This window comes from Vipera berus (assembly GCF_964194415.1).
Source record: "Vipera berus genome assembly, chromosome: 2".
In the NCBI taxonomy this organism is placed as follows: domain Eukaryota; kingdom Metazoa; phylum Chordata; class Lepidosauria; order Squamata; family Viperidae; genus Vipera; species Vipera berus.
In genome coordinates, this window is record NC_138203.1 from 15,214,412 (window position 1) to 15,227,822 (window position 13,411).

Sequence of the window (13,411 nt, forward strand, 5' to 3'; positions counted from 1 at the left end):
ATAATTTATTGCACGAGTCCGGCAAGGCTGTATACTGTCGCCCTGCCTATTTAACTTATATGCAGAGCACATCATGAGAAAGATGTGCTAGATGAATCAAAAGTTGGAATTAAGATTGCCGGAAGAAATATCAACAACCTAAGATACGCAGATGATACCACTCTAATGGCAGAAAGTGAAGAAGAACTAAAGAGCCTCTTGTTGCGGGTGAAGAAGGAGAGTGCAAAACTTGGGTTGAAACTTAACATTAAGAAAACCAAGATCATGGCATCTGGCCCTCTCAATTCCTGGCAAATAGATGGGGAAGAAATGGAGGTAGTGACAGATTTTATTTTCCTGGGCTCCAAGATCACTGCAGATGGGGACTGTAGCCAAGAAATTAAAAGACGCTTGCTCCTGGGGAGGAAAGCCATGGCAAATCTAGACAGCACACTAAAAAGCAGAGACATCACCCTGTCAACAAAAGTGCGTATAGTCAAGGCTATGGTCTTCCCAGTTGCAATGTATGGCAGTGAAAGTTGGACCATAAGAAAGGCTGAGCGCCAAAGAATTGAGGCCTTTGAACTATGGTGCTGGAGAAGACTCCTGCGAGTCCCTTGGACTGCAAGGCGATCAAACCGGTCAGTCCTAGAGGAGATCAACCCTGACTGCTCTTTAGAAGGCCAGATCCTGAAGCTAAAACTCAAATACTTTGGCCACCTAATGAGAAGGAAGGACTCACTGGAGAAGAGCCTAATGCTGGGAAAGATCGAGGGCAATAGAAGAAGGGGACGACAGAGAATGAGGTGGCTGGATGGAGTCACTGAAGCAGTAGGCGTGAACTTAAATGGACTCCAGAAGATGGTAGAGGACAGGAAGGCCTGGAGGAATGTTGTCCATAGGGTCGCGATGGGTCGGACACGACTTTGCAGCTAACAACAACAATTTATTGCACATACACTCACACATAAATACTGAAATGACAGAATAATTTGTCCAATTGTGAGGTTATTGCAAACTTGTTCCCTGCTTAATGCAATGTTTAAACTGTGAACAGAAGTGATATATGCGATTTAGTAGATGTTACAGTAGTAACAAGGGGACTAATAGGAATAGATGTGCACAAAATAATAAATAAAAGTATTTGAAATCGTGGCTTAGAAAATTTAACACAGAACTGTATATTAGGAACATGGCTTATAAAAATATATAGTCCTTAGTGTGGGGGTTCCCAATCTTGGCAACTTTAAGTTGTGTAGACTTCAACTCCTTTAGAGGATTCATGCTTAGAATTTCCTCGAAGTTATGGAGAGCAGAGGCCCCCAACCTTTTAGGCACCAGGGACCGGTTCTGTAGGGAGAGGTTTTTCCACAGACCGGAGGGGGAGTGTTTTCGTGTGCTGCCTGCATCCCATGGATGGGGCTTTGCTTGTTTGCGCGGCCTGGTTTCTGGCATGCCATGGCCTGGTGGTGGTCCACGGACCAGGGATTGGGGACCTCTGATGTAGAGGGCAAATAAGGGGAAAAGGAGAGGAAATCCCACAATTAATAAATAGCATAAGTAAGATGTGGATTGGCTGCCCAGACCCAATCATTTTTATGCTCTAGATTTTAAGACTACAATAAGCCAACTTATTTAGCTTGAATTAAAGTCTCATTTAGCTTTCAGCTCACTATACAAAGAGTTATTTTATTTTGTTTAAATACCTTAAATGAATGCTAAACCAAGGGTCCCCAACCCCCGGTCCGTGGACCAGTACTGGGCCACGGCATGCCAGCAACCGTGCTGCACAAACAAGCAAAGTTCCATCCGTGAGATGCAAGCAGCACATAAAGCCACACACTCTCCTGTCCACGGAAAAACCTCTCTCCACAGAACCAGTCCCTGGTGCCCAAAAGTTTGGGGACCTCTGTGTTAAATCATATAAATAATAATATCTTGTTGTAGCTTTCCCAGTCGGTTACTCTCTCGATGTAGTGGATGGTGACTTCTGTAATTGTCAGTTGCTGACTGTGATAGCTAGGAATTGATGGGAGCGGCTATGTAATCTTTTAGAAATCATACATCCAATCCATTCCAATTCTTTTAAGAAACACATTTCTGTAATTGGAAAGCTTGCATATTCAAGCTTTTCTTCCTTCCTGAGGAATATGATTAGTTCTGAACATTTTACTTGTGCTGCTTTTGGGTCTTGGTTAACGGAGAACTGTATCAAGGCAGCTTTGCAATAGTTGACTCCCATATATTCCTTTTCTAAACTTATTTTCCCTAAAACCATGTTCTATTGTTAATGTGACCGTTTATAATATGTATCCTTAGAAGGCCAAGTCCCAATGGCACATATGTGACAATTAAGAAAATCCCCATATTTTGTAGTAAATCACTGATGAATGCTTGTCTGGCTTGCATATCAATGTAACTATTGTTTAATATTGTAAGAAATAATAGTATTGGCTATTCTTTCTTACAATATTAAACAATAGTTACATTGATATGCAAGCCAGACAAGCTTAAAAAGAGAAGGAAATAAATGTCTTTCCTTGGTTTGTGCACTGAGAACATCTATCTTGTTGACCGATCTTTTGAATTTAAAAGTCTTACCTAAGACATTGATATGATGGTCAGTCTTTCAACACTGCCGAGCTGACAGCGTGTGTGCATTCAGCCTCTGCTTGCATGCATACATTGTACCTCTGCTCTAGAGAGATGGAATTCTAAGGAAGGATCTGGGGACTTTCTAAATCGTAAGCAAATTCGTAAGCTATAGCTTTGAATAAAGAAGGTTGCAAGTTACGTCCGCTGCATTTTAGTTTTTGCTGGAAGAAACTCAATCTGAAACCCTCAGAAAAGATTGTCTTGGGCTTGACAGACCAACGATCTTTTTTTTCAGTATTCTGGGATCTAGGAAGTAGGCCACAGCCATATCTAGGGTTGTATTTGAGCTGCTGCAGTCCAGGTTGCCTAAAACCTTTGTTTTAGCAGCTTAAATAGTGCAAAAAACACATCTGTTGTAGGGGATAAATGTTATACTTAAAGTGAGGTGATTTAGGGCAGGGGTAGGCAGCCTCGGCTCTTTTAGGACTCATGGACTTCAACTCCCAGAATTCCTGAGTCAGCTTTGAATAAAGAAGGTTGCAAGTTACGTCCGCTGCATTTTAGTTTTTGCTGGAAGAAACTCAATCTGAAACCCTCAGAAAAGATTGTCTTGGGCTTGACAGACCAACGATCTTTTTTTTCAGTATTCTGGGATCTAGGAAGTAGGCCACAGCCATATCTAGGGTTGTATTTGAGCTGCTGCGGTCCAAGTTGCCTAAAACTTTTGTTTTAGCAGCTTAAATAGTGCAAAAAACACATCTGTTGTAGGGGATAAATGTTATACTTAAAGTGAGGTGATTTAGGGCAGAGGTAGGCAACCTCGGCTCTTTTATGACTCATGGACTTCAGCATAGCTGACTCAGGAATTCTGGGAGTTGAAGTCCATGAGTCATAAAAGAGCCGAGGTTGCCTACCCCTAATTTAGGGTTAAGTGTTCATACTGTGGTAATTTGTGATTTATAGGTTTTAAGATTAGAAAGGGTAATTGATGGAAAGTATGATACTGTATGACCTTAGAGAGAAAATGTAGAATATAAATGTGTCTATAACTGTTCTCAAGAATACAAGAAACTGTTTCTTTAAAATTGCCTCTCCTCTCCTTCCTCCCCTCCCCTCTGTTTTCCATTTTCCATAATTCCTTTTTACTTTATTATTACTTCTCTTTATTCTTCTTTAATTCAAAGTTATTACCGTTTTTATTTCTGTTGAGAAACTACTTCAATGAAAATTGTGTTTTAAAAATGTTCATAGTGTGGTAGGTGGAATTCAAGCTGTTAACTTCCTTGTTTGCTTGCCAGACAATTTGCCATAATTTACCCCATAAGGAACAAAAATTCATTTCAAGGACATAAAAGATTTACCACTAAGAAAAATACGACTGAAGATAACTATTTTCTCATTTTCAGTCAAGAGTGCAGCACTGCGTGTGTTCTGTTGCCAGTGACCACTCAGTGGGACTTCTAAGTTTACGTGAAAAAAAGTGCATCATGTTAGCCTCCCGGCACCTCTTTCCTATTCAAAACATAAAATGGAGACCTTCAGATGACTACCTCGTTGTTGGTTGTACAGATGGGTCTGTGTATGTATGGCAAATGGATACTGGTAAGTTACCTATGTGCAAAGGAATTGACAAGGGATTGGTTCCGAATGGGCTGTGGATAGAATGATTCAGTACTACAGTTCAATCTTATATTTAAAAAGGAATATCATTTCTATATAGGGACGCGGTGGCCCAGTGGGTTAGGACACTGAGCTTGTCGATCAGAAGGTCGGCAGTTTGGCGGGTTGAATCCCGAGTGCTCGGGTAACAGAGTGAGCACCTGTTACTTGTCCCAGCTTCTGCCAACCTAGCAGTTCGAAAGCACGTAAAAATGCAAGTAGAAAAATAGGGACCACTACGGTGGGAAGGTAACAGCGTTCCGTGCGCCTTTGGCATCTAGTCATGCTGGCCACATGACCACGGAGACGTCCTCGGACAAGCGTTGGCTCTTCGGCTTTGAAACGGAGATGAGCACCGGCCCCTAGAGTCGGAAACGACTAGCACGCATGTCCGGGGGAACCTTTACCTTTACCTTTATCATTTCTATGTGATTTTTTTTTTCAAAAAAGTCTCTGTTCAGAAATACCCCTGCAAACCCACCTGTGCCTTTCTAATAAAAGATAAGAGGAAGTATTCAGAAATAATTTTTTCTTCATTTGTCTTAAAGCACATATATCTTGGTTCGCTTTGCTAAATCTGACAAGGCAAAGACATTTCTTCCTAAACTTTAGTAATGTTTTTCTTTTAAACAATGCAGATAGGCCTCGCTTAATGTCCATTTGTTCACTGACCATTCAGAGGTATGAGCTTGCTGAAAAAATGGAGTTGCAACCGGTCTTATGATTGTGGCACATGAATTTCAAGCCAATTATGCTCCCCACCTCCAGCTGATCTTCATAATTTTCTAAATTAAGCTCACCCTTCTGGCCTTGTCTGAGGAGATGCTGCAGTTCTGGGTTTTTTTTACCCCACTGTGGCTCTAGGATTGCTTCCGGCTTCACATCCCACTCCTACTCAACAGTAGCCATCCCCAGGTCCCCCACTCCTCACTGGTCACCAATGCACTCTTGCGCACTCTCACCCAGCCCATAGTGTTTGTGCCACAACTTGCCAGCCACCTGTGTACTTTCAGCACATTCTTCCCTCTGCATTCCTGCTGTGCCTTACTGGCCAGCCACACATACACTCAGGCACCCTCACCAACTTAATGATCCACAATTGTGACTTAACAGCAGAAAGTTTGGTCCCAGTTATGATCATTAACCAAGGACTGCCTGTATTCACTGAAGAATTACAGAAGCCTGTTGAGTGGTTAAGGTGCCAGTTTAGAAACCAAGAGACCATGAAATCTCCTTACAGAACTTATAGAAGCATGCCTTTTCTGTCACAGTGGCTATCTTCTGGAACACCCATGTCCTCCTAAATCAGATTGGTTGAGAATCAACCAATCACTGAGAGGTTTTTGTTGATTGTTTATACTCAACAACCACTATAGATTTTTTTCTTGCTTGTTAATTTTTTTAATTGTTTTTAGTTTGGTGGCTGCCTACCACAGTTGCTTTTGCAAGATGCGTTGCCTTACAACTAGAATTAATGAAATGTTAGAATTCACCAAGAAAATAAATTCTAGTCTTCCATCTATAGACCCAATTCCTTTGAATGCTTTTGTTGAATGGAGTTCTTTAAAGCAAATTGTTTCTGGACATAAGGAAGTTGTTTTGCTCACATTGTAAAGTATGTGTCAACACTGCAGTGATTTGGGCTGAAGCCATTTCCCCTTCGTTTTCGGTTGCCACAGTAATGGGAGGGGGGATGAGTGAGTGTAAGGTTAGGCTAAACATTAAATTATCCTGTGGGTTTTGGCGGGCTAAGCTTTCCATTAGAAAGCCCACCAAAGTAGTTTATTGGGGAATGTGATTAATGACATAGTGCTGGGGTGGGAAGTTCAACTTTGTAACCTTTGGGAGGGAACTCCAGTCTTGGTTTCACTTTTGACCATGCTGATACTTTGTAGCCAATAAATATGTTCTTTAAGGAAACCTCTTGCCTTGGAGTTCTGTTTTTACTGGTCTCATCTGTCGGAGCCATAACAGTATGCAGTGTAGTCTGTTTACAGCTAAACTTTTTTATCCTTTTTAATATTTTTCTTCAGGTGCACTTGACCGATGTGTAATGGGAATAACAGCTGTTGAGATCCTGAATGCTTGTGATGAAGCTGTACCGACTGCAGTTGATTCTCTCAGCCATCCAGCTGTCAACCTAAAGCAGGCCATGACCAGACGTAGCCTCGCTGCGCTAAAAAACGTGGCCCATCAGAAACTTCAGACACTTGCTACGAATCTGTTAGCGTCTGATTCCTCTGATAAAGTAAGGTCTTAAATTATTCTTTTAAGTAATTGCTGGTTGCATCTCAATACAGTGTAGAAATGCCTCTTCTCTGTGCTAGGGAGAGGACACTTTTGGTGAAGGTGGCAAAGTGAGGAGGTGAAAAATAAACCCTTCTTTTCCCCTTTAGTCCAACACACAATTTTCCATTTCTAGAGCTTTGCTCTTTGACCTAGAATTCCAGAGGTTATATTTTTTTTTTTACAATCAGGTTCCATTTTCTGTATTCTGAAATCATTTTAAACCCATTTATAGACTATAATTACCAAACGCAATCAAGCAGATTTAAACATACACTCTGTGTATTTCCACACTCATACATTTGTGTTCCTGCGTACCCTCAAGTCACAAAATACATGTAGTTTTCTTGGCAACATTTTCTGAAATAGCTTGCCATTGCTTTCTTCCTAGGGCTAGGGAGACTATCTGGCCCAACGTATGCCTAAGGCAGGAATAGAACTCAGACTAATCTCTGTAGCACCATACCAAACTGGCGTTCAAAACACCAACTTTAAAGAAATAAACTTTGCACCATGCTTAGCTAACTTAAACTTGTTTTTCTAGATTAAAAAAATGCAATCCGTGTAGCCCCCTGCTTTTCTTGCTCCTTTTCTTTGGAGTTTCATTTCTACATATTTCAAAGGCCAAAACTTTTCTCATTTCACTAGAGAGGTCTTACGTCTTGTGGCTTATAGGAGCAAAATCATGTCACATTCAGGAAGGCCTTCTGAAATTTAGAAATGAATTACCACTGCATGAAGGCAGGGTGGTTGAACAGTAGCCTCCTTGGGAAGAAATAGATCCATTTAACAGTTTCAAATTTTGGCTATAGATTACAGGCTATAGATTGTCAAGAAGAAACTGCAACTCTGTTTGTCTTAAACAAATCTGTGTGTAAACATATTCGGACAAAATTGAACTTTGCAGAGCTTTATATCTAGCTTTTCATATTTTGCTAAAATCAGAACTGTGGGAAATTTAGAAATATAGCCGATGAAATTTAAAATTCTGAGTTAATGTATTGTGTTGCCACTAACATTTCCTCTTCAAAATGGAAGTTACTAGTTTTAGAAAAGGTACACAAGAAGTTTGATAAAGAATCTAAAATAAATCCACACGCCCCTTTTTCTGTTACTTACATTTTACTGTCTATTGTCCCTTCACACTCCTTAGGTCAGAATTTACCTGCTGTCTGATGAATTTAGATTAGTAAATTGTTTTATGAACTCAATCCTGTCAAGGTTTCCAATTTAAAAAATAAGTTAACGAGTGCAAGAAAATATAAATAGACTTTGAGATATAAATGCACTTCAGAGAAAAACACCCTTTATTTATTTTTCTAGTCTTTCAGTTGTCCAGACAATAGAACTACATAGCAGTATGCATTATTTCTTTTATATTTCACTTGTTTCAAACGTCTGGCTTTCAAGTGTCCAGCTTCTGGCTGCCCCAGCCTGCCTAAAGAACCTGGCTATAAATCAGATGGTTTTAAGGGAGTGGAAAGAATCATAAATAAGGCTTGGCCTCTGGCAGAACAAGGCACTGTCAGTACCATGGAGAGCTCACTGTGAAAGATGACAGGTGAAAACAAGCATAAGCAATACCCTGCTGGATTGGGCCGTTGGCCATCTAGTCCAATGCTTTACAGTGGCCAATCAACTGCACAAGGAAGCCAACTTGTCTCCCAGAAGATGGCTTTTGGAGGCAATCACACTGCCATGAAGACTAAGAGTCATTGATCCCCAATGACCTCCAATGAATTGGTCGAGTCCTTTTTTTTGAAGCCAGCCAAGCTAGTATCCCTCACTACATGTCTTAATAGCAAATTCCAAAGTTTAAAGGACACATTGTATATATATAAAAAATCTTACATAATCTCCTAGTTTTGTTCTTCCTTCAGCCTTTTCTGAAGTTTCAGTCTGCTGTGTCATTGAGGGCCTCCATGTCTATGGTGGCTTATTCTCAGAATTGGGGCTGTTGGATAAGGAAGAAGGGCAACATCCTCAGATTGAACAGCAGAAGAAAGAGGACATTTGTTGAAATTTAGTCTAGAGTTCATCATATTCAGAGTTTTCTCCAGGAACTTTGTAAGCGCTTGATTCTGAAAACATAACACCATTTTGCTCCTTTTCAAATATTTAATTGCTTTGCCTGCAGGGGCTAAGACTATGTTGCAGCAGTGGGTATTAAGCATTACTCAAACTTAAGAGCATCATTAAATTACTAGCATCTTAAATAATTGACTCGGTTCAGCAGTTGGTTTGACCTAAGCTGCTTATCACAACATTGAATTAAAATGTAATTATTCCATTGCAGTTGATTCTTCCTTTCTTTGGATGCAGTAAAGGGTATCTTTTGTGTTCCAGTAGAAATCTTTAAGCAGTCTCAATATCACTGGTAATACCTTTTCCTTTCAGATATCCCATTTTGGTATTGTTACACTTCTGTATAAGCAGTAGGCTACTTTCAGCAGATTTTTTTTTCCACATGAGAGGTTCTGTTAATGCAATTAATTTGTTCAATTTGGACAGTCTGGTTCTAAATTACACTGAGTGGCCCACAGTGTAACAAAAAACAACAACAACCCCACAACAACAAGATGGTGATTCCAACCAACATTAAAACTCATGAAGGCTTTTTACCAACGCCCTAACCCAGGGCTTGTAAGAACAGCCAAATCTTCAAGGCCCTCCAGAGCATTATCAGGGTGGAAACTACCCAGATTGCAGTGGGGAACGTCGTTTCAGAAGACAAGCACTAAGAAGTTGAACCTTCTGAATCCCAAAATATGACTCTGTTTAATTGAAGGGACCTCAAGCATACCAGCCTTGTCAGTTCATATTAATAGTCATTATGATTCCTCAAATAACCATGACATGGTATGGCCTGGCCTATGCCATATAGGCCTTTATAGGTCATAAGTAGCACCTTGAATCACACCTTGTGGAACAGAGCTATCACATAGATTAACAGGTACACACTCATCATTGTCCATACTGCTGCATTCTGGACCAGCTGAAACTTCTGAGAGGCGTTCAAGGTCAGCCCTATATAGACAGCACGACAGTAGTTGAACTCTGATGCAAACTAGAGGATGAATAACAATCTGAGAGGTCTCACAATTCAGAAAAGGACACACACACACACACACACACACACACACACCTCCCCCGGAACATCAGATGAAGCTGTGCAAAAGCATTCTTGGACATGGATACCACTTGTTCATCAAGCAGGAGCTGCCAGAAAGAAATCCCCCAGATTGTACACCTCCTTGAAGGGGGGAAGTCCAACCCATCCTAAATCCAAGTTGGAATCTCCCCCAAACTAGAGAGCCCTAACAGCCATAGCCACTGGGTCTTAGTAAGATTAGTAGGATTAAACCGAAGGTGCTTTTTCGAAAAGCAACCTGGACTCTTTTTTTTTTCCTGGAGGAAGACGTTTCGCTTTTCATCCAAGAAGCTCCATCGGAACCAATGAAGCTTCTTGGTGGAGAAGCGAAATGTCTTCCTCAAGGAAGAAAGAAAAAAAAAACAGTCCCAGTTGCCTTTTGAAAAAGCACCTTTGAGACCACTGTGGCCTGGATGACTGAGAATGTAGCAGACTCTTCATTTAAAAAAACTGAGCTGAAATTCAGCATGTGATCAATGGTTCTGCTGTCGTGCTGAATTTAGAACAGAATGCATCCTCAGCTTTCTGCTTCGTTAAAAAGTTGTGATTCTTAAGGTTGTGAAAAAGGCTCTCAGCGTTTATGAGCAAAGCTTGAGAACGTCACATACGTAGGCTTTCTCAAGGAGACGTGTCACTGTATTTAATAGCCTCAGAATTCTGTTTTGAGCAATTCTCACTGGATAACAAGGATTCACTATATAGATTACCATACCATAGATATTTGAAGACATAGTTATCAAGGAATCTGCAGTTCCTCATTTTATAAATTTCATTGAACAAGTACTTCAGATTTGTATAGCATAATATGATGGCGTTTTGCTCATTACTTTGATAGAAGGCTTTAGGAACTGAGATCATCAGATATCCAGTATAATTAATTAGAAGTTCTGTGTTCTCCGGAACAAAGAGTTACTTTGCTTTTTAACAGCAGGACAGCAGAGGGCATTAGAGATCTACTTTTTGTTAGATTCATATTTAGAGATTTTAGACATTTTATATAGTTTTTTTTTATTTGCAAACCCCTCCACACACCTGGTTATATAGATTTTAGCCAGGTTTAAAATCAATGAAATCCACATGTGTAAAGCTGGGAAACAGTATTGCTAGTAAGCTGTAACATTACTATTTTTCTATTACACATCCTCAGATCTTTTCTCCCACAAGCTTAAAGCTAAAAAACTGAAATGTCAGAATAAAGCCAACAATCAACTTCTTATACCTTTTTAATAATGTAAAATTCTAAAAGGAAGCCGAATTCATGTGGGGTGCAATATTTAATATTATAGATGCTTAAGAAATTACTTAAGGATGTCAAATCCCATATACTATAAATGGCTTTCGTTTTTAATTTTCTTTCTGTTCTTTTCTTTTTTTCTTTTTATGCATTTTAATTCAGCTATTTCAATTTTCCATAAAAGTTTCATTGGTGAAGCTGCTTTCATAGGGAATTGGAGGTGGGGTGGTGGAGGCATCCTCAGTTCTGCTCTGGAGTGATTCCAAATATTCTGTAACAGACTGAGAAAATCCAGACATATTAGGAAGGTGTGTATCCCACCAGGGAAGTGGATCCCTGCTATCTATGTCTGAAAATTTGAATTCTAGGTGGCTTACTATTAAAACAACCAAAGGTAAAGGTTCCCCCGCACATGTGTGCTAGTCGTTTCTGACTCTAGGGGCCGGTGCTCATCTCCGTTTGAAAGCCGAAGTGCCAGCGCTTGTCCGAGGACGTCTCCATGGTCATGTGGCCGGCATGACTAGACGCCCAAGGTGCACGGAATGCTGTTACCTTCCCACCGTAGTGGTCCCTATTTTTCTACTTGCATTTTTACCTGCTTTCGAACTGCTAGGTTGGCAGAAGCTGGGATGAGTAACAGGCACTCACTCTGTTACGCGGCACTCGGGATTCGACCCGCCAAACTGCCGACCTTCTGATCGACAAGCTCAGCGTCCTAACCCACTGAGTCATCGCGTCCCTATAAAAATATAAAATAACAAATATTAGCAGTAAAATTGATTTTTTTTATCTCAGTGCCTGGAGGCTATGGTAAGCTAGATAAGAATGAACAGGCTTCAACTCAACCCTAGGCAGATGGATTGGCTTTGAGTATTGGATCCTGGATCTGATGATTTTTCCACACTTCATGCTGGATGGGGTTTCACTATTTCAGACAGAATGGGTGCACAATTTTGAAGGTTCTCCTTGATGCATAGCTCCTGAAAGAAGAATAGGGGGATGCTATGACTGGAGGGTGGACATTATGTCCCTTCCTGGATCACAAGACATTACACATAGTTGTTCATGATTCAGTCGCATCCCACGTGGATTACTGCAATACTCTCTATACGATACATGCCTCTGAAGAACATCTGGACTTTCAGTTAGTCCACAATGCAGTGGAATGGGCGAGCATGGATGTGTAGTATTATGCCCCTGTTACTGGCTCTCAGTGCGATTCAAAGTTCTGGTTAATATTTATAAAGTTTTTTATTTTATTTTTATTTTTATTACATTTATATCCCGCCCTTCTCCGAAGACTCAGGGCGGCTTACAAGCTTAGCAGTAGCCTTCATTCTATGTATATGCCTGCTTATTAGGGCTTTCACACACACCCCAAGCGGCATTATTACAAAGTCAGCTTATTGCCCCCAACAATCTGGGTCCTCATTTTACCTACCTCGGAAGGATGGAAGGCTGAGTCAACCTTGAGCCTGGTGGGACTCGAACCTGCACTAATTGCAGGCAGCTGGTGTTACTTAAGGAGGCATTAGCCCACTGCTCCACCAAGGCTCATTTTAGTTTCATTTCTCATTTCAGTTCTGGATAGAATGGGCCCAGATTTTCAAGGAACAGCCTTATTCCCATTGTTTTCACTCTCCTGATTAGTTTGGTTATGAGGGGCGTCTTCCGAGTCCCGTCAATCAGGATTGTCATCTGGCACAATCCAGAGAGTATGCCTTTTCTGTGAACACCTGACCACCTAGCTTTGGCTGGCTGTTATTCTCAACATGTTCATCTTTTGGAAAGCCTTGAAGACCTGATTATTTCCCCAGACATGGGGCCAGGAGAACAATGGAGCTGGTAAAAGGTGTTTTCAAGAACCACTTTTTGTTACCTTTCCTGATTGTAGGTGCTAACTTTCAAAGGATACCTAGAAAGTACAAAGTTATTATACATTATAGTTATCACCAAGAGCCTTGGTGGAGCAGTGGGCTAATGCCTCCTTAAGTAACACCAGCTGCCTGCAATTAGTGCAGGTTCGAGTCCCACCAGGCTCAAGGTTGACTCAGCCTTCCATCCTTCCGAGGTAGGTAAAATGAGGACCCAGATTGTTGGGGGCAATTAAGCTGACTTTGTAATAATGCTGCTTGGGGGGTGTATGAAAGCCCTAATAAGCAGGCATATACATAGAATGAAGGCTACTGCTAAGCTTGTAAGCCGCCCTGAGTCTTCGGAGAAGGGCGGGATATAAATGGAATTAAAAATAAAATAAAATCAATACTGTCTTCTATTCTTACAGAATGTAAGATACCCAACCCCAGCCCAATACATAGATAACTATTTGGGGAAAAGAAATATGATCTTTCAGATCTCCCAGTCATTCAAGCCATGGTTGTCCCAAAGGTGATTTTTTTTTCCAAAAGGCAGCTGAACTTTCTTTGTTTTTTTGTTTGAAGTTTCGCTTCTCATCCAAGATGCTTCTTCGGTTCTGACTGAATGGCAGAGAATGGAAGGATTTATAT

At 40.8% G+C, this 13,411-nt stretch overlaps 1 protein-coding gene across 2 annotated transcripts in view; it reads left to right on the forward strand.

Moving 5' to 3' along the window:
• WDR7 (WD repeat domain 7) overlaps positions 1-13,411 on the forward strand; it is a 242,885-nt gene that overhangs the window by 27,834 nt on the left and 201,640 nt on the right. For both annotated transcript variants that reach the window (XM_081317822.1, XM_081317821.1), the window contains exons 13-14: positions 3,981-4,176; positions 6,267-6,481. In XM_081317822.1, coding sequence (XP_081173948.1) covers positions 3,981-4,176; positions 6,267-6,481 — 411 coding nt within the window. The remainder of the gene's footprint in view (positions 1-3,980; positions 4,177-6,266; positions 6,482-13,411) is intronic.